The 21475-nt window shown below is 42.0% G+C and overlaps 1 protein-coding gene across 1 annotated transcript in view; it reads right to left on the minus strand.

The window, feature by feature from the left end:
- Positions 1-16412: 16412 nt before the first annotated feature.
- Positions 16413-21475, minus strand: part of hivep2a (HIVEP zinc finger 2a) — an 18420-nt gene continuing 13357 nt past the window's right edge. The window contains 7 exon segments of the mRNA XM_084560351.1: positions 16413-16901; positions 16903-16941; positions 16944-17384; positions 17695-17814; positions 18526-18634; positions 18730-19585; positions 20841-20860. Of these exon segments, the coding sequence (XP_084416477.1) occupies positions 16614-16901; positions 16903-16941; positions 16944-17384; positions 17695-17814; positions 18526-18634; positions 18730-19585; positions 20841-20860 (1873 nt within the window). The 3' untranslated portion in view covers positions 16413-16613.

A 21475-nucleotide genomic window follows, 5' to 3' on the forward strand; every position in this document is an offset into this window, starting at 1 on the left:
AAAGCAGCATGAAGGAAAATGAAGAGAGGAGTAAGAAAAAAGATCAGAGTAAAGCCAGTAAACTAGAATTTGGACCTCACAAAGATAGACACATGCACACTGCCTCAGCCCGTTGTGCGGTTGGGCGTGATCCATGACGCGTGCTGATGGTTGACATGTTGCATCGCAGCGTGACTCTCTGAAGCAGCAGTGGGCGAGTGCTCAGAGCTGATGACGCCAATCAGTGCTATGAATAACACACACACACTGAGAAAGGAGTCCACCTTGTGCGTCACACAGATAATAAATGCCACCAGACTCTCTCCCCAGCGTTGTCTTCTCCTCTCTCCAGACTCATCATCTCTCATATTGCAAAAGGATCATTCAAAGATTTTCTACATTTGTTCGACATCCAGAAGTATTAACTGCAAAAACACGTGTCATTAATTTTACATTTTTAGTTTTTAAATCCAATCTGTCCTATGCAATTCTTTAACAAACAGTGGTTCAACCAATACAGTCAAACAGATTTTATAATCCATATTATTAAGGGTGCTTCAACACGTTACAGATGAACTAAATTATTCAGTTGTGTGTGTTTGTTTCCATCCAGGAAATGATGAATTTCAAACTTTACACCAAATATCTGAGACAACCAGTGGAGATACTTCTATTTGCATTAGTCTCCTTTTTGTAAAATACAACTCGTAGAAAGCATTCATCATTTCCTGGTCACAACAGACTATTTAATGTCTGCACGAAAATGTACTGCTAAAGATTTTGTGAAAAACAAGTGTTTGACTTTATGTCCAATTAGCTAAAAAGGCACTGGACTTAGACGTACCTTCATTATACATGGTTTAAATTCTGCCCGTGAGTAGCAGTGGAGGTTTTCTTTATATTTTCCTTTTTAAAAGCACATTCTTGAGAAACCACTGAGTTGAAAAAGTTTGCACACTAAAAAGCATGTTTTTTAGTGTTTGTATATTAATGCTTTAATTGCATGTGGTGGTGAAACAGGTCTAGAAAGATGTTAAAAAACAATAACCCTCGAGTAACAAGTGTCTCCCAGTGCATTGCTGTTGGCTCACCACTCCAAACTGTAATTGTCCAATGACGACACGGGATGGGTCATCAAAATAGCCCTAACTCTAGCCCTAACCCTAACCCTTCCCAAATTGTAACCTTAAACCTCATAAAGCCTCATGAAGTTGTGGGAGAAGAATTCATATTTTGGCATTTCATTGCCAAATTTAACCCTATGCCCGTAACCTAACCATGACCAAAAATGTAACCTTTACCCTTAAACCAAGACCTCAGGAAGTTAATAAAAACAATTCCACACATAAATGCAGAGAGTCATAACTCCGGTCACAGTCTGTTCATGATCCTTGGCTCTCAGTATAACACTAGACAGTTTCAAGAAGCCAACGTGTGTGTGTGTGTGTGTGTATATCTGCAGGTACATTATGTTCCCATTAGTGTGTGTTATGCACACAAGGTGCACATCTGCATTTGTGCGTTTCTTTGTTTTCTCAATAGTGCAATAAATATTCTGCAGGACTATCGAGTCAGCTGATGTCTGTGAGAGAGGATCATAAACAGGTGACTTATATTGTGTGTGTCAATGAAACTAAACCTGTCTTTGCCCCGAACATCCAGGAGTAATCTTTCAAGTCTACCTCCACAATCACACTCATCCTCAGTGGCGGTTCTACATTGAATTGCGCCCCGGGCCAGATCACCACCGAGAATCGCAAATTTAAATAAACATGCCCTTGTTAAGACGAATTACTGTTGTATCAGCATTGCAAGCATCATAGCAAAAAGTCTAACAAACGTATACCAACAATTAACATTAGCCCTTCATTCATGACATGATACTGTAATCATACAGAGAGAACATAGCTATCTTTCCCTTTTCTGTCCATCTCTGCGTTTATTTGACACTCGACAATCAACAGATTTCCATCCCCCAGCGCTGTCACTCACGACCAGAAGTCAAGACTAAACCAATTCACCTTAGTGACCACATAATCGTTTTGTATTACCTAATTTTATTTGGCCATTTCACACAATTCATAAAAACAAAAACGTGCAGGAATTATAGGCCTGTATATATTATATTATGAAATGTGCATTATATGGAAGCTCTTTTATACAGTGGACCCCCCCGTCCATTCAATTTGGGAGATACCCAGAGGTGAAATGTCCCCCGCGCCCTCCTCCCCTTTCCCTTTCTCACACACACCTTCTGCGCACGGCACCTTCTCAGCAGCAGGGGCATCTGCAGCTGCAGGGGGCGACAATTTGCCAATTCCCCACACAGATATGACAGATAATAGAAAACCATGTAGCGGCGCAGATTTATTTGTTTAATTTTTTAAATCATCCTCCTCTTTTTTTGGCAGAGAACACTGTGTTAACGGATCCCAAACAAAGATCCAGTACAGTCACTGCTGAAAATAAACTTTGATTACAGATTATAGTCATAATTTAAAGAAGACATCATATATCTGTTGTAATTATAAAGTCATGCTCACCTGGTTCATTGCTGGAATTTCAAAAAGTTCACATTCTGATACACTGCAGTGATTGGTTTTGGCCACTAGGCGTCAGAAAAGACCTCTTTATGAAGAACTTTACAGCTGAAATAAACATGGTTTGGAGATGTCCAGAAACACCACACTGAGCTACGGAACTGCTCTTTAGGTAACACATGGGTGAATGTTTTTCCATCTTTAAACACAGTCTATGATTTTGACTTGAAGCTTTAAAACCTGCACCCCAATCCAAGTCACAACTAAGATATGGCCTTCAGTTTGTTCCTGTGATAAGGCTCAATGACACCTGCTGACAAAAGGCAAAACATAGCTCATAATCTGTAGAATTTTACACAAGCGCACGCATTTTACCTGCCTTTATGTTGCTGAAATAGCCAACAGTGTCTTAAAACACTTCCATGTTTCTTCAGTCAGAATCAGGAATGCGTCCTCGAATAGTTTGATAATCTCTCAAATGGGGCAAGCATGCACACTTCAGAGACAGTAGACAAGAAAAGTAGGTCTAAACTCCTCTCTCAAGCTGTCATTTTAGCTTTTTCATGCAGTTTGTTTAATCACTTTACAGTATCTTCAAACACCTCTAATGACTTGTAGGGAGAACTATAAGAAGATGTCTATGAAGGTTATCAGCCATCCAGGTCACGGTATATCCAAAAAAGCATTTGAAAAAGGCAACTGGACTTGTAGAGCAGAACTGAAGAAGCTACTTGGATGAGTGGTGAAACATCTAAAAAAAAAGTCCAGTTGCCTTTTTTAAATGCTTTTTTGGATGTAAGATAATGTGTTTTCATTCTGCCTGCTGAGTGCTGTCCTTCAGAAAATGTGTAAAGAAACTTTAAATAAATTAGTCATCTAAAAGACATTTCAAAAATATTGGTTAATGGAGTTTAAGGTTACTCTTGGGATGATCTTGCAGTAAATTACTTAATATCCACGCTCCTTTAACTGAAATAAACACTAGAGAAGAGGAGCGTAGAAAACAATGAAATGGTCCATCACATGATGATCAGCTCTGTAACCATATGCTGTTTATAGCTTTAAATAAATCAGGACCTTTGAGAGTGGACAGAGTGTTTTTGGCAGCGTCTTTGGACTGGCACCATCTACATCGGCTGTGAGGAACAGTCTGGACGGCGGGACGCTGCCAACATGGCCACCTGGAGGACACCCAGATGGAGAGGATCCCAAGAGGCCCTCCGGATTACAATCGTCATTAGGAAGCCTTAGACAATGCCTGCAAACAAATAATTCACAACCAGGTAACATATGTTCAATAATTGCTTTTTTAGCCATATGATCATTGATTATTATGAAAATCTTAACGATGAATGCTGTAAAGAGAAACATTGTCTAGTTCTGTTTGTTAGTTCATAAATTGAAGATTTACAATAACTGAAAACAAGGTTTCAACAATTCTAACTTTCATTTTTAGAGCATACAGTCACTACACTTCCTTCTATATGATTTCTTGGTCGCTTTCAGTGAGTGTCTGTGACCCAAGTTTTTGTGGCAATTTTTGCGTCTTGAACTGGTGACGGAACACCAGTCCTGAAGGATATTCTTGCTGATATGCTACTAAATGACATGAAACATGTAAAGAACAGTAGCTGGCAATGGGGCCTGAACAGTTACAAGATTAAAAGTAGGTCATTTTAAGTTTACAAAAGTACACTTTCAAGTATACACCAAGTACACTCATTTATATACTACCTGTGTACTAGGTATATACTTCTAGTCTACATTTTAGTTTATAAAAGTATACTATAAGTGTACCACAAATACACTCTTCTATATACTGCTAGTGTGCTAGGTATATACTTCTAGTCCACATTTTAGTTCATAAAATGTACTTTAAAACGTTCCAATTTAGTCCGAAGAAGTATTAAATTAGTATACTTTCTAGTACACTACAAGTACATGGTCTGTAGTATACTTGCTATACTTATACTCAAGTATACTTAATAAAATGAATGAAGTATACTACTTTTTGCTAAGGGTTGTGACTGTCTGTGTCCCTAGTTTTTCCGTTGTGTCCGTTGGTTCTAGTCAGACCTTTGTCAACAGCTTTTTGGGCAAAGTTGAACATGGCAGCACGTTGAACCAGTGCTAGATTTCAATGTCAGTGTGATCTGATTGATAAGTTTAGAGAACCAGTGCACAAGAAGAGACATGGTCGAGATAAAAGTTGTCTAAACGAAGTTCAAAGGACACACAGAAGGAAGTCTCTTCTCATTTTTTATTTTCATCTCAACATTCACAGCAATCTAGAATAAATAATCTGAAGATCATCAGGTCAACTTGATTCAGGAGAGGACAGCTCTGCACAATGGTGTGTAGGTCTTCCTAGCTTCATGGCCTTCCAGCTAATAGTAGCTCCCTCCGGTTCCCCTTTTGAATCATGAATACTGACTGCTGACTACTGACACCTGCTGGTATGAAGAGTTATTTCTTCTCACACAGGTGTGCCATGTTGCCTTAGAGTTCATGTGCAACTTTTGGGCCCAGACACAGTCGACAGAAGTTGGCCTTAGTTGCCGGACATTCTTTAGGGCTGGTTTGGTGAGTCCAAACATGTCTTTGCATATTTTACAGAGTTGAACACCCATTTAATGTACGTAAAGTGTCTTCTTCAGCCCACAACTTGGACTCATCTATAGCCTGCTTTTTTTAAAAATCTCTTCAAAAACGTGCTATGGTCCTTCAACGTGACGTGGTTGAAATGTGCGGGTTTGCCATAATTGTAACTTGCATAAAAGTTAAATGCTGACAAGTTCCTTCTGGTCACCAAGTTAAACCACGTACATAACTACAGCTTTGGTCTCGTAATTGAAGATGAAAAAGAAAACTGTTTTTGAATCAAACAGATCTCAGCGTGCGGCCGATAAATAACAAATATTATACCCACGCAGGAGGTTGCGCTGCCGCTCTGCACCGGCCTCTAACTCACACCGGTTCCAGTAAAGGACGGCAAACTGTATCCGCATCTGGCAGTTATTAGACACTGACACACAAACAGGACAGATACACTCATTTACAAATTACACCTGTTTTTCATGTAACTCAACTCGGAGCTGAAAACAGGAACAAGACAGTCAGCAGTTTTTCAGGCCGTCTGATGCCAGCTGCTACCTAGAAGAGCTTGGCTCTGTTTGAATGTTTTCGGTTTCAAGGAGAGGTTTGGTCCCTTTGATGGAATAATCTTTTTTTATTTATTTTTCTTTTATTGCTGTATTGCTGTGACTCAGGGTGTTTTATGAGCGGCCTGAAGTTTCTTGATGCCCTTCCAGGAAACAGAAGGAAAAAAAAAAACATTTGTCATTTCTTCCAAGACTGCAGCTCTACGTGCAGTACCTCGGCTGGCCAACAGGGGTCAGGGTCTAGCTGTGGTCGTATCAGCAACTCCCTCTCTGTTTGTCTGCTTGTCCCCTTTCTTCTATTCTTTTATATAAAAAATATAGTATAAAGTCTATTCATTTGACCACCTCTCCTCCCTCATCTCTTTCCCTCCAACTGGGAATATTAGAGGAGAAAAGCTTTCTAGGTTTTTGTCAGGTCGTCTCTCATCCTCCGTCTTTTTTACTAATCTAGCCTAATCTTCTCATTTTTCATCATATTAATTAAGAAATAACTGTTTCTCTCCTCTCCTCACAGTAGTACTTCTCCATGTTGTCCCCTCACTTTGCCCTTCCTTTTCCATTCTTCCCTTCATCAGATATTTATATTAATATGTTTTTTTATTTTCTTATTTTCTCTTATATTCTCATCTGGTTTTTGAAATTATCATGGAGGACGTTTCTCCACACTTTGTCCTCACCTTCACTCCCATCTGATTCTCTCTCTGATTCTTTGTCATGTTACTTTGGAGGGAATAAAAATGGTTCTCGTTAAAGAACACGTCTGTAGTGTCCTTTTCTTCTCTCTGGATTTAGTTTTTTTTTTTTTTTTTGCCTTTTTTCCGTTATTCTTATTTTGGAAATTAAATTCTCATCCCATCCTCTTTTTCTCTCAAATTCCCTCATCTGTTCATTAAATCTGTCATTTTTCTCCTCTCACTTCATTTTATTTCCTGGCATAATCCTTTCTTTCCTCCCTCTTCCTGTCAAGTTACGTTGTTCCTGGAAGTCTCGTCCCCTTCCCATCCCTCCCTTCTCTCGTCCGCTAAAATTCTCGATGTCGTTTCTACTTTGTATTGTCTTCATTTCTGCTCATTTTGTTTTACAGCTCATTTATTGTCTGTTCCTCTTCTGCAAACCATAGAAGGAATCTCTCTTTCAGTTATCCTCCTTCATCTTTTGTGTGATTTCTTTCTCTCATTGTCTGCCAACTATTGTCGTTGTGTCCTTCTCTACTTTGTCCAACCCTCAGACTTCACCAGGTTTGCCACCTTCTTTTATTCCCTCCTCTATTCGTCCAGTCCTTCCTGTTCTCATCTAAGCTAATCTTATGGTTAGAGTTGTTTCTTCTCCCCTTGTGTCACCTCTTCTTCGCCTCTTTAACGACCACAACAGAATCAATTCTCTCTACTTGATCTTCTGACCTCCTCTTTATTTTGTCCTCTTTACTTCATAGAGACTAATTCCAGTGGGTTCCTTTTACATCCTCCCTAACAACAGAAGAATTCAGTTTGAAATGTTCCTGCTGGCACCTCTACGGCAAATCCTAACAATAACCTCATTGTAAGGTGAGTGGTAAGGTCTGCAATGCTTTCATTAGGCCGTTACCTTTACCCTAACACCAAGTCTTAACAAGTTTTAACCATCGAAAAGTTCTGTATATATATATATAGATATATATACATATATATCTATATATATAGATATATATATATACATATATATAGTATATAGTATATAAGTATGATATAAAAAATAATATAATAAGTATAATAATAACTTTAGCAGAATAATTTACATACACACATAAGTAGTAAAACTTGCTCAACATAAAAGTACAGCTTAGTAATTAGGGTTAGGTTAGGGAAGAAGACGCAGTGCTCAGAATGAGGGGATAAAATGTATAAAATACCTTCGTTTGGCTCCTTTTAATAAACCAGGGTTGGTTAAAAACAGTGGGAAAAGAATATGTAGAAAGTAATAAACGTAATAAAAAAAAAAAAACATAGGGTTAGGGTTAGGGTTAGGGTTACATTAACCAGAGGGTAACAGTTCAAAAAGGTGGTGTCCAGGGTGAGTAGGATCCTTTATGAGGTTTCTAACCCATAGCGTGACATGGCAAGATCTTCCAGTGAGGGTTGCATGCCACCGTTGATCTTTTGTGCTGTTTTTAATAAGTATCTTTTGCATTTTTCTCTGCAGCGATCCTGCTCGTAACCCCCGATATTGAAGTATGTGGGACACGCTTAACGGTCACCAGCCGCTTCCTCTCCATGCTGTTTCTCCTGGTCTACCTGAGGAAGTGGAGTCTTTGTTGCCCTCTCTCAGAGATGTGGACGGCCAGGAATTTAAACATGTGCATCCTTTCCTCACATTCCCCACTGATGCAAACAGAGAGGAAGGGTCTGCGATGCGTTTCTTCCCAAAACTCCAGTATTATGAAGAACTTTGTTTTTGTGGTGGTCAGTACCAGGTTTTACACAGACACACACACCAACTCGTCTTTCCGTCTTTGAACGTACATTGTATTGACATAATGCATTCCCTAGTCCAGTTCCTTTACCCTAAAACCAAATCTTCAAATATTGTTCATGAAAAAGTTGTGGTGCCCAGAAAAATGGCCCCACAAGGACAACATGGCTACTCAATCTTAGTATTTGGTAAGAGTTTGGCCCCCACAACTTAATAAAAACAAGGACACACACACACATGCATACACCCCTCTTTTTTTTCTTGGCTGCTAAAAATGGAAAGTTGTTTATTCCAATGAACAGATGCCTCTATGACACACAAACACGTTCACTTATGCACAGACCACTAAATTGCGTGCACACACATGCACACGCACACACATACAGAGCAACGGGTGGTCTTTGTGTCCTCGGCGTGTGTGTTCGCCAGTAAGCAAGGCGTCGATGAGCTGAAACATCCCACTCTGCAGTCTGATGCGACTTCTCCTCCTCCGGGGAGAAAGCCTCCAAACATTCTCCGACCTTCTTCTGCGTGCAGGAGAAGACGGATCTGTGCAGATTTGGAAGCGTTGGCGGAAGATGTTGGACAGACTGAACCACTTTCAGGCCAGATTTAGCCTTTGTCAGAGCCTCGCTTCTTCTCCGCGCTCCTTGGTTACGGTTGCTAAGCAGGACAAACAATAACCTCAGAGAGTCTGTATCCGCTGAAAAACACCTGTTGATTTAATAGACTCGTATTTCTATGTAGTCTCATTCAGCCAGTCCTTTTAAAAAAAATGAGGCTTCTGGTATTATGGGTAGCTCAGAGTACAGAGGCTGCTCATTCAGCTGATTCTTTGACTTCAAATGATCAGAATCATTTTATAGTGAAAAACTGCATTTACATACTGAATATATGTAGTAATTTGACATAAACATGTTGATTGTGTACATTAAATTGTGCATCCACTGAGGAAACAATGCAAGTATATAACAGACATGATAATCAACTTAACCCAAAACACTGAACTCTGTTTGAAAAGAGAAATCCAAATGTGGCTTCATGCATAGACTGTAAAAAAAAGTAGATGACATGACAGCTCCTCTAAAGTGAACCCAAAGCATGTGGAGCTCCCCCTGGTGGCTGGCTGCAGTACAGGTCATAAGCTCTGCCTACTTCATGTTAGTGGATGGGCCGAATTAAAACACTAAAACACACATCAAATAATTTTCTTTTAAGCATGGGTTCTGTTGTTTTAGGTAGTTAACACTGATGTATGTTCAAGGGTCCATTTTTCTAAGAAGTTTCGTTTTAGTTAGTTGTTTGACGCTATAAAAACAGGATGTGACATCATGATGATTGACAGTTGGCTTCGACCATGAGAGGAGGAATGAAAATAAATAAGTGCAGTGTATAATCCAACATTTCTTTGTAACTGGTGGGGGTAGAGCAGAGCGTAGAGTATTAACCAAACGCCAGTGAGTCTAGAGGAAGTGTGGACGGATCACTGATAACGTGGCTCCACTCTCGGACAGAACTGATTAGACTCTGGATCCAAACTCACAACGCTGGGCCAACCATATCCCTGGGATTCCAGTGTCAGTTTGACCAGTGGGTAAGGAAATAGAGACGGGCTGTCCTTTTTTTTTTTTTTTTTTTTTTCCAGAATCATTTCCACACTCCCCTGGTCCCACCAAAAAATGACAAACCTTCACTGAAGTCAATCATAAAATGCTCCTTCTTTCAAATTCCCCAAAAGCCATACAGTAATAAAATAAAAACAGCCTGCTGCATGTTTTGCTCATATTATGGGTAACCATGAGAATGTCAGGAACTTCGGACATGCATGCTCATTTTTATAGCTGCAATCCTTTTGATCTAAGTTTGGTTTTGGATTTGACTAAATATTTATTTATTTTTTTTGTTTCTGGAAGATTATTACTTTGAATGGCATGGTAGTTTTTTGTGATAATCACTGCATGTGGAGGCTACTGCACGATGCTTAACGCAAACTCAAAAGAAATCAGTAAGACGGTGAATTTTATATGCCAGCATTTTACATCAGCAGCTCCATATTTAAGTTAAACACTGTATGTTCTGGTGGAGCATCTGTAATTTTTCAAATGAGCCAGAAGAAATCTCCTAAAACCTGGCGTAGTTAGAAAAACCCCGCTTTATCTTTAGCGTTAATTACAGCTGGGAAAAGCACTGCAGCTAAACGTGGTGTTCCCTTCTACACACACGTGCTCATGCACAACCGGGGCGTCCCACCACAGGCTGTTTGCTACTAACCATTAAGGCATGTAAACAAGCCGATTTGGGTGACATGCAACCAGAAATGAGAGCTTTCCCAGGGTGTCCGTCGGCCTGCGGCTCTGGCCGTGCGGCGGCGATAGCGTGAGTTTGCAAAATAAGTGCCTGTTGTAAAATGATACGCTCAGCAACATGCTCCACATAATTACTGCCTGCTAGACGCTTCATATTGAATCACAGTAGTCTATGTGTGTGATGAGGAATGGGAATATGGAGCTAGCACAGGAGGTATTTTTAAGAGTCGGGGATACCCACAGCTGAAAAATGTTGCTTTTTCATGATTTTTATTTTTGTCATATTGGGTCTTCTTTCAGGAAGAGCATAAAATACAATTTTGCCATTACTTGTTGTGCATATGCAGACTGATAATTAACCATTTTCTGGCTTTGTCTCCAAACTTTGGAGAATATCTTCTGCCTAAGTCATTGCAAGTTCAACTGGACCCTCTACAGGGCCTGTCCAGGAAGGGATCTGGTCATGGGTCGGTGCTCTCCTGGCTGGGTCTGGGGCCAGCAATGCTCTTTCTTAGTTTTGTCCTTCTTCCTTGGTTTTTTAGAATGGATTTATTCCAACCAGAGGGAAACAAGCAGATCAAGTGTTGACATGGTTATCAGATTATCAAAGGTTTACTGCATTCTGTTCTTACAAGGGGCATTTTTGTCCTTTAGCAAGAGCCCATGTGAAAGTAACCAATAAAAGCAGACATAGTAGACTATAAAAGGAAGTACTGTAAATTAAGAAGCATAAAATGGAGTCATTTAGAAGAAATACCAGCATGTAAAATATGTTAAATTATGTAAAATTTCAGGTTTTGAATAAAGTGTTGTGCATCCGTTACAGTTTGTGCAGGGATATGCAAAATATGAACATACAGTAGAATGTCCAACAAAGGTTCAAAAGGCAACTGGACTTGTAGATTTTTAGAGAAGACGTTTCACCACTCATCCGAGTAGCTTCTTCAGTTCTAGGGGACTGGTGGGAAGTCTGAGGTTTAAATAGGAACTCCTCCTGAAAAAACTTGCTTGTTAGAACTGAAGAACCGAAGAACTATAGAACTGAAGAAGCTACTCGGATGAATGGTGAAATGTCTTCTCTAAAAATCTACAAGTCCAATTGCCTTTTTTGAACCTTTGTTGGATATACCATGACCTGGATGACTGAGAACCTTCACAGACATACAGTAGAATGTGCAATGTTCACAGTATGAACCTCATAGAGCAATGACTGTGAAGAAGGTGTTAATCACGCGCTAATCTCTGGAAATATTAAATATGTACCTACTGAATGCTTAATTGACTGAATGATCATCTCAACATGTAAAATATTTCTCCTGTGTTTTTTTTCCCAGATGCATGCAGCCAACATGCAGACACTCCTACAAACACGGACACAAAGACATGTGAGGAAAACTGTAACGCACCGGCGTCTCAGGGGAGGCCTCCAAACGCTGCCAGCGCCAAGCCACGAGCGCCGAGCCACGAGCGCCACGCTCACACGTCTTCCTAAAAACCAGTGATGAAAGCGATTCCTCCGAACGCTAATCACGCCCGAAATAACTCGCTTGATCATCCCCCATCAAAGGCTGCGGGACTCACCGACGCGTGGACAGACTGACAGAGTAAATGTAAGTCGACGCCAACCCAGTTGTGTCAACAACGAGAAAATGAAAAAATATTAAAAAATGAAAAAAACAGTAAAAAGACAGGTAGACATATGTGGGACATGGTTAATGACAGGGACTGCATTAAAATTAGAAATATGAGCAGGACAGAAAAGGGGGGCGAAGGCAGAATAAAGGAATTAGTTCTTTTACATTCATGTGTGCAGAGGACTTATTAGCTGACCTCGTTCAAACAGTTCTTCTTCTACTGACACCAATACTGCAGCTACTACCATTATTTATTCTATGTGACTATTACTGGAGTTGGTGTTGACTTTACTGTAAGCAGCTCAGACAAACTGGATCCCTTTCAAATCATAAATCATTAAACAATGCCCTCAGTGTTGTTGTTTTTTTTTCTTATCATGATTGCCTTCTGGTGTCTTTCTTGTTTTTACAAACCACAATCCGTCCAACTGAAATCACAATAAAAACCGTCGCCTTTCCAGTTAACTTTTTACTTGCTGCGTTTGGAGGACAAAACAAAAAGCACGTCAGAAATAATCCTGCAGCCTCCGAACCTCCGAGGGAATGAGGCTGTGGACGCGTTTGATTGACAGATGAGTCATCGGAGGATCAAAACAGGATGCAAAGAAATTTGAAAGACGTGCCAGGCAGCAACGAGTGTCAGATTCAACGTGTGAAAATGCCAACAGAACACTCCGAGATGTCTGTACTGTGTGGTTTTGATGGACTGATTCACTGCTGAATTTGGATACGTTTACCTGGACGGCACCTCTTCAACCTGAGCGAAATCATTCTCACCAGAGATTCAAGCTCATCTCTTTACATGGACACTAAATAATTATGTGATGAGAACATGAATCTCTATCGAGCTTTATTTTTGTGATTTATCTAAAAAAATTCTGACTAACCACAGCTCAGAAGTTTCTATTATACTACAGTTAAGGAGGTTTTGCCCAGTCAATGGCGCCACTTAAGAAAACTGCGATATTTGTGATTTCCACTGTTTAAAGCTGTGCTGATTGGCTTTTTGGCCACTTGGGGGCAGCAAAACAAATCACAGACATACAGTAATGCTTAAAAAAAAAATTATTTGCACCTCAGATTTTCTACATTTCTGTATAAAAACCACATCATCTGATTTTCACACAAGGCCTGAAAGTATGTAAGGAGAACCCAATCAAGGAAATGAAGCAAAAAATATTATATTTGTTTATTTGTTTATTCAAGAAAATGAGCCATTATTACTTCTCTGTGAGGTGGTAAAGTAAGTGCACCTCTACGATTACAAGTTAATTTCAAGTCCACCTGTTCAGACGTGTTTTCAATCAATGTGATGAGACTAAGTTGTCATCCAGTGTCTCGTTTTGCTGTGTCTTAGGGTTAGGGTTAGGGTCCAGATACTGGACTTTACAACACATGTTTGTGGAAGTGTATTATGGCACACACAAATGAGCTTTTTGAGGAGCTCAGAAAAACAGTGCACCCAAGTGGTTCTACAAAAGAACGGTTAAAGAAGAACAAGATGAATGTTTAGGAACGGCCAAGTCAAAGTCCTGACCTTAATCCAATAGAAATGTTGTGGAAGGACCTGAAGCAAGCAGTTGATGTGAGGAAACCCACCAACATCTCAGAACTGAAACGGTTCTGTTCTGAGGAATGGGTTAAAATTCCTCCAAGCTGCTGTAGACGAGTGGTCAGCAGTTACCAGAAATGTTTAGGTTACAGCAGACACTGGAAACAAGGGTTCAAACTTTCTTGTGCAAGGAGAACAGCTTTTTAATTAGTTTCGATTGGGTTCTCTTTGTTTCCTTTCGGGACTTGTGTGAAAATCTGTTGATATTTTGAGTCGTTTTTATGCAGAAATGTAGATTTTCTTTTTTTAAGCGGCACCGTCTGCTGCCTCAAAGTGACTGATGTTGACTGAACCCCGAAACACAAACTCTGGAAAAGAAAAAAATAAATGTGCAGACACAGACAAAAAATTCTATTCATATTTATTTGAAAACAACAATCCATTTCTTCCACTTCTGCTGCGATTCCTTGTTGCAACTGGGGTCATACATGATATTCGTATTAATTCCACAGAACACCATCACAAAAGTTACCCTTTTATACGCACGTTTACCTTTTTTTTTTGTCCTTTTTTTTTGTATTGTTGTCATTTCTATACAATGACTTGTGCTTTGATATCTTCGAAAGAGAGAAAGAGAGTTTGTTTTTAAAGACATCATTGTCGTCGTGATAGAGTGTACATAACAGAGGGAGGATCGAAATAGAAAAAGAGTCGTAAGAAGAGGATATACTGGTCGAATACACACCGATTACAGAATACAGATACACACTCACATTGCAGCCTGCCCGACTCAGCCCAAAACTGTCGAAAAGAGAAAAAGAGTTGTGTCACTGAAAACACCACAACCCCGACTGCTCCCTTCTTCTCCTGATTTTAGGATTTTTAAAGTACGCTGTTGTTGCCTTGCAACAAATACACTCCCTGCCGGTGAGCAGAGTTTTGGCTAAATATTGCTTAGCTACAAATATATATATATATAAAAAAAAATAATAAACATGCAGGAGAGGAGGCGGGGTCGCAGATGGGCCAAAAAAGAGCAGTGCAGAAATAAGTCTCAATGTCACAACTGTGAAATTTAATATTATTATTTTATTTCTTTTTTTTTTTTTTTTTTTGTATTCAGACAGTTTTAGGGTTCAGAGTGCAGAGCAGTTCTCTCCTCCTAAACACTTGAATTTCAATCAAAATTTGCTGCAGAAAAAAAAATATATAACAAATAAAATAAAAGTTTTGGGACTTTCGTAGAAGAACTATAAGGTGCATTTGTCAGAAAGTTTGGTGTGTGTGTCTGTGTCCCCAGAAATAAAGCCATTAAATAAGAGTGTCAGTGGGTTGATTGCCATGGCCATAATGTGCATCAATGCAAAAAAAATTAAAAATAAAAACTAAAATAAAAGTGTGTTTAGGGGGAGATGACTGAATATTTACATGGACTGGAATGTTTCCTTGTATAGGTAAAAAAAAAAAAGAATATTCACCTTAACTCTGTGTAATCTCGAACGCAGATGGCTCTCGGAAAGTGGGGGAGGGGAAAGAGGAGTGTTGGGGGAGGGGGGCGTTGCGTGACGGAGTGGAAGGGTTTTCAGACTCGGTGCGAGAAGGCATGTTCGTTCACTTAATGCTCAGAGCAAATTGAAAATAAAAACAGGAAATAATACCACGGACGTGAGTAGAAAAACAAAAACGAGGAAGGAAAGGGAAAATATCACAACCAGGGACCGGCAAAGAGCAGCAGAGAGAAAATGTACAAGCAAACTTACCATAAACCTTAATGTGAATGCCATTCTACATGTTAAGTGCAGATAGATGGATAGATAGATAGATAGATAGATAGATAGATAGATAGATAGATAGGTAGGTAGATAGATAGATAGACAGGTTGATAGATTTTATATACTGTATGTATTCATATGCTGGGTAAATATTCTGGTAAATCCTCTATGTGTATATACCTCCAAGTAGAGAGGAGGGGGAGGGGCGCGGGGGGGAGGGGCTCACTCAGACGTATATAAATAGGTCTAACATATAAAGCCATATTACAGTGTACATATCCTCGCCCTAAATGTAAGCCATAGCAAAAAACCCATGCTTTACATAGAAAAAGGCATCCACGACATTTAAGAAAAAAATGTACAATTTATGAAACATGGTAACAATAATAAATAGTATTATAGAATCGCCGCTGTACACACACACACACACGCGCACGCACGCACGCACACGGAGAAAAAAAGCCATCGTTTTAAATTTCACTCATACAAAAATATGTTTTAGTGCAACCGTACGTAATAGTAATATCCATAACTTCACATCGCTTGTCGAGACTTTTAAGGTGTCCAAAAAAAAGAAAAGAAAAAGATGATAAACAGCTGTCTGGGTAAAGAGGAGGAGGAAGAGGAGAAAGAGGAGGAGGAGGAGGATGGATTGCATTTATTACAAAGCTGATAGTATTGTACTGTATTTACATTTACCTTCCGGCTTTTTTTTTTTTGCTTATAAGAATATAAAGCAAAAAAAAAAAAAAAAATGAATAAAGATGAAAGAAAAGGCACACACGTAGCTGTCCATTTTTAATATTTTTTCTTTTTAAAACTTGCCGTACCGTTAAACCAGAGTCCTTTTTGTTTATTCTGTATTTTCAGCAGAGTTTGGTCGGGCTCGTGTTGGTGAGAGTTTTTACTGCAGGCGGATGCAAAATCCTCTTTAAAAGTCTTTAAATAAGAAAGTCTCTGAGAGCAGACCCCCTCCACCCCGACCCCCGCACCTACACCCCGTCCCGGTTTGAAACAGGCATGCTGTGCACATACAATAAAAGTCCGTCCTGACGAGCCGCCGTTTCATCTTTGTATTCTTGTGTGTGTAAGAGAGAGAGAGTGTGTGTTAGAAGAAATATGTGTGTAAAGTGTGCAAAAGTTTTTTATTTCTCTCTCTCTCTCTGTTGCACTTCATCCCTTCCTATATTTTCCAAAAAAAAAAACCCACCCGGGGGGCCCCTACGACACGTCCCTGCTTCGTTTTGTGCTTTCTCCGTCCCTGTCCCTCTCCAGATGGGGAGGTTTGGACGACGCCGGGGGCTGCGGGGCGGCGTCGGGCCCGGGGCTGGCGGGGTGAGGGGACGAGGAGGAGGAGGATGAGGAGTGAGGGGAGGCGGGGATCGATGAGGGGTGAGGAGGCCTGAGCTCCAGGCCGCTAAAGTGCTGAATCCCAGGACCTTGAGGAGGAGACGGGGACGGGTGGGGGGACGCAGGCGACCTGGAGATGGAGCGCTGCTGTTGCTGATGATGATGATGATGATGATGATGATGATGATGATGATGATGGGAGCCGGGGGACAACGCTGAAGGGGAGGAAGAGGAGGAGGGAGCTCTAACTCCATCATTCCCTTCATCCCCTCTCCCTCCTCCTCCTCCTCCTCCTCCTCTCTCCTCGGAGTCGATGCAGAGCGAGGCGATGGCCTTGGTGCACGTCTGGATGCCCTCCTCCTGCTCCTGCCTCTCGCCTCCTTCTTCCTTCTCCTGCGAGGAGCGGTGGGGTGACGCCGACTCTCTCACCCTCTCCCCTCGCCTCTCCCTCTCGGCGAAGGGGGCGAAATGTTGGGAGGCGAACTCGCTGGTGGTGGAGTCCTCCGACGTGCTCTTCTGCAGCGACAGGCGGGAGGCGGCCGGCTGCGCCCCCTGCTGGGCCAGAGGGGTGGTGACCGACGTCGGGACGGAGTGTACCATCTGGATCCCTCCGATGGGGATCATCGGGAACGGTGAACGCACCTGAGAGGAGTCGATGTCAACGGATGAGTCCAATGATGCATCAATATTTACTTTCTCATTTTACTACCAGGTCTAATTAATTAAAAATTCTATTTAAATAATTATCTAAAAACATAATAATGATAAAAAGCTAAATGAAACAGGAAAAATCAATACAATAATATAACTAAAAATAATATAATTAAAAATAAAAAAATTAAAATAGAAATTAAAAAATACAATAAAATAAAATTTATTAGAGTGAAATAAAAATAAATTTTATTAGAGTGAAATAAAATAAAATAAAATAAAATAAAATAAAATAAAATACCTGGACTTGAGAGTGGAGGGGAAGGTGACTGAACAGGACCTGGTGGGGTGGGCTTGACTGGTTACCACGGCTACCACCCTGGTCCCGTTCCCCTGAAGACAGTGAACCAGGAAGATGTTCCTGGAAAACACAAGAGGAGGCAACCATGAGGACGCAATCGTGGATTCGACAGCTTCTTCCCTTGCACAAAAACTTCTCGGACGCAGCACGAAACAACCCACGACACAAATACACACACTTAATGGTGGCGTACAACGCTCAACAAACAGAAGTGTCATGGTGGAAAATCAAACCAAAATCCAAAAAGCGTAAAAACTGAAATGCTGCGGTGCTAGACAGCAGGTGTTCGTGGAAGGAGGCCTCGGTCAAACGCTTCGTGCATGAATAGTGATTGTTAAAACATTAATCAGTTATTTGAGGGCTGTTCGGGCAGAGTGGGACCAGCAGCGGGAGCCGGGGTTTGAAGCGGGGCTCTTAAGAAGAAAAACAGCCGCGGTATTAACTGCACCACCACCGTCGACGGCCAAGATCCCATTACCACCAGAACCAGCGGCCCTATCCTCCCTCTTTCTCTCTCTCAAACTCTCTGTCTGTTTTTCCCTCCTTCTCTCTGAACGCTTCAGCTTCATCAGTCAGACGGGTCTGTCTCTGAACTTGAGGTTTTCCACATTAAAATTACACGACGGAGTTGAGAAAAACTAAAATTGTCCAAGAATTCTGACTATTATGTCTAAAGGCGACACAAGTTGACTTTTCGTCGCATAAAACTATAAAAGATAAAAATGACTAAAAGTGTTTTCTTCTGAAGACCGAATCAAAGATGCCTCTTACCGTCTCCATGTCTGCGCTGGTTCTGCGACGTCCCAGAGGGCCGAAGTCTCCCTGACCCAACGCCCCAGCCTGATGGCTCTGCCTCAGGCCCCGCGCTCCGCTCTGCTGGCTGGTAATCACAAACCAGTACAAATCACATTAACACGGGGCCAAAATTAGCATAAAATGTTCAAGTAACTGAAATGCTCTCCCCCTCCAGCTCACCTTTGGTAGTGGAGCCCTCGGCGAGGAGACACCGGCCGGATCATCCCCCTGTGGCGGCCTCGTGGCGAGAGGTCGCGCTTGTAGTCTCTTCCTGCTGGAGATGTGGGCCGAGGGGAGAGCAGAGACAGGTGTCCCCTCCTGGGGGAGAGGTCTCGCCGGTATCCCCCCGCGGCACCCAGCTCCCTTTTAGGGGAGATGTGACGCAGGGGGGAGAGGTCCCGCCGGGGCGAGAGGTGTCCAGCACGGGGCGAGAGGTCGCGGCGCGGGGAGAGGTAGCGGCGGGCCGAGGGTGAGGAGGACGGGGAGATGGGGGACGGGCAGCCGGAGTGGTCCAGCCCGGGTGAGGACAGGCGGGAGGATGGGGAGGAGAGGTCCGGGGATGGGATGGGGAGGTCTTCCTCCATGGAGGAGGAAGAGGAGGGCGGAACCAGCAGTCTGCTGCCCAGCGGCCTCTGCTGGCCTCGCTGATACTCAATCTGAGCGTGCTCCCTCCCGGCCGGGTCCTGCGGCGTGATCTGGATACTCGGCACGGTGGTGAAGTAGCCGAACAGAGGCGGCTTGTTGGCGCCGCCCAGGAGGTCGGACGCCGAGTGGTGGGAAAGGTGGGGGACGGGGTGGGAGGCGGCGACGGCGGTGATGGAGAGCGAGGGCAGGCCGTAGGGCTGCGGGCTGGTGGAGCGCGAACGAGTCTTGGGGGTGGAGTCCCCGTCGTAGTCGTCCTCTTCGTCGTCCTCGTCGTCCACCTCATCCCCATCTTCCTCACCGCCCTCCGAGTCGTCGGCGTCTGAGAACTGGTGATCCGCCATGGATCCTCTGGACGACTTCTCAGACGACCTCTGACCTTCCTCTCCGACATCTGAGACAGGTGAGTGAAGGAAGAGGAAGAAGAGCAGAAAGTAGAGAAGGAAGGGGTAACGGAGAAAGGAAAATAGCAGGAGAAAAAGGGAAGCAAATGCCAGAAGTGGAGAGAGAAAAGGGTTTCGTATTAAAATGCGGTAACAGAAAGAAGTTTAGATGTGAAACCTCGTTCCCACCAGCTCAAACCAATAAAACATAAAACACAATGAAGTTATTTGAGACAAGCCCCTCGACGCTCGACTGCAGCCAAACGTTGGCAGGCTCTTGTATCTGTATAGTAGCTGCAAAAGCCGCCAACACTTTGGATCTGACTTCATTATGAACCCAAGCCAGCTGATCGGCTGCTAGCAAAGTGAATACTGGAAAAGAAAACTCTGGTTTGTTGTCGAGTCGGACGTAATTCTTGACTTGTTCAGAGCTGTCAGTAGGATTCCTCTGTCCAGACTGATCTAAAGGTTCAGCAGCAGTTTGGAGCTTATAAATTATATTAAGGCAACATCTATGGGTGGAAATCAGATTCAGTTAGCTTCTTATACACAACGCTTTTTTTTTTCTTTCCACAAACCAGCAGTGTTTATGTCTCGATCCCTTCAGCTCTCTCTTTCCCAAAAACAAAGAAAAACCCCCAAAGAGTGAGCATGCCTGCCAATTAGATCACGAGCCAAAACACACACCGGGGGTCAATTGAAGTAAAATTTAATTTGGCGGTCTACATGGTGGGAAATCACCCCCAGCTACCAGCTAGCATACTGGTAAAATGTGACGCTAATGGCTCGGTTTATCCACTTTAACGAGACTTTTGCTTTTACTCTGAAACGCCTGTGCACAGAGAGCGAGAGCAGTCGGCGGCTTCTTAACCCTTTCGGTTTAATACCTGCCGTCCAGCAGGTCTGGAACATATTACATTATGTTTTGGGACATTTGGAAGACGCAGCTTAATGAAGTCGAAGAGATACCCCGCAAATTACCAGTGAACATTTGCTACTTAGCACTGAAAACAAATCAGCGAGGAGTAGTGACGTGTAGGTCTATCTATTTATATATCTTATTTGGTAAGTAGACGTTTAATTCGCTCTGATTTGATGGATGTGTAACCAGCTAGGCCAACAGTTTATACGTGGATAAGATGTCTGTCTCCGAGGTGTCATAAGATCCGTTCCTGATTGATTTGGTTGTAGGTCTGTCCACACACATTCAGAGGAACGCAGCTTTGAAATCAAACATGAACAAGGAGGTTCCAGATTCATTCACACATTTGTTGGGAGACGCCAGGCTTTGACGGAAAACCCAACTTTATCAAAATACGAGAAACCACGAGAAGAGATGTAGAGATTTTGTGGAAGGTGTACAAACACCTTACGGAAGTCATAAACCTTTGAATCTTGGGCAAAAGTTCAGTCAGGAAGATCTGCTCACATGCTGACATGCTCACATGATCTGCTGTTTCTATTCTGTTCTGTATCACTTCTGTTTTCCCAACACAGAAGATCTTTGCTGGAAGACAATCAGCTCCCAACAGAGAGACTCCAGACCAATTTTCCAGGGTTGTACGTCAAAAAAGGCATAATTAGGAATTCCTGAGGAAATGGTGCATTTGTTGGGGACTAGTTTCAGTCGCGGATTAATCTATATTTGGTGGCCTAGTGAGTTTTTGAGGCATCAGGATGGTGTATGTGTTCATTGTAATGACTCACTGATAATACTTAGTTAGTAGGAAATATTTACTATTGCGTAATTTGTTGAGTATCACCCGACTCATCCTTTAACCAGACGACTGACCGCGCTGTTGCGTCTCCACCGTATCCCATCCAGTTTCAACTTAAAAACACAGCTGCTTCTTCGTTGATGGCGAAAACCGAAAACCGCAGAGAATATAAAAATAATCCCA

This window comes from Chelon labrosus (assembly GCF_963514085.1).
Source record: "Chelon labrosus genome assembly, chromosome: 14".
NCBI classification, from domain to species: Eukaryota; Metazoa; Chordata; class Actinopteri; order Mugiliformes; family Mugilidae; genus Chelon; species Chelon labrosus.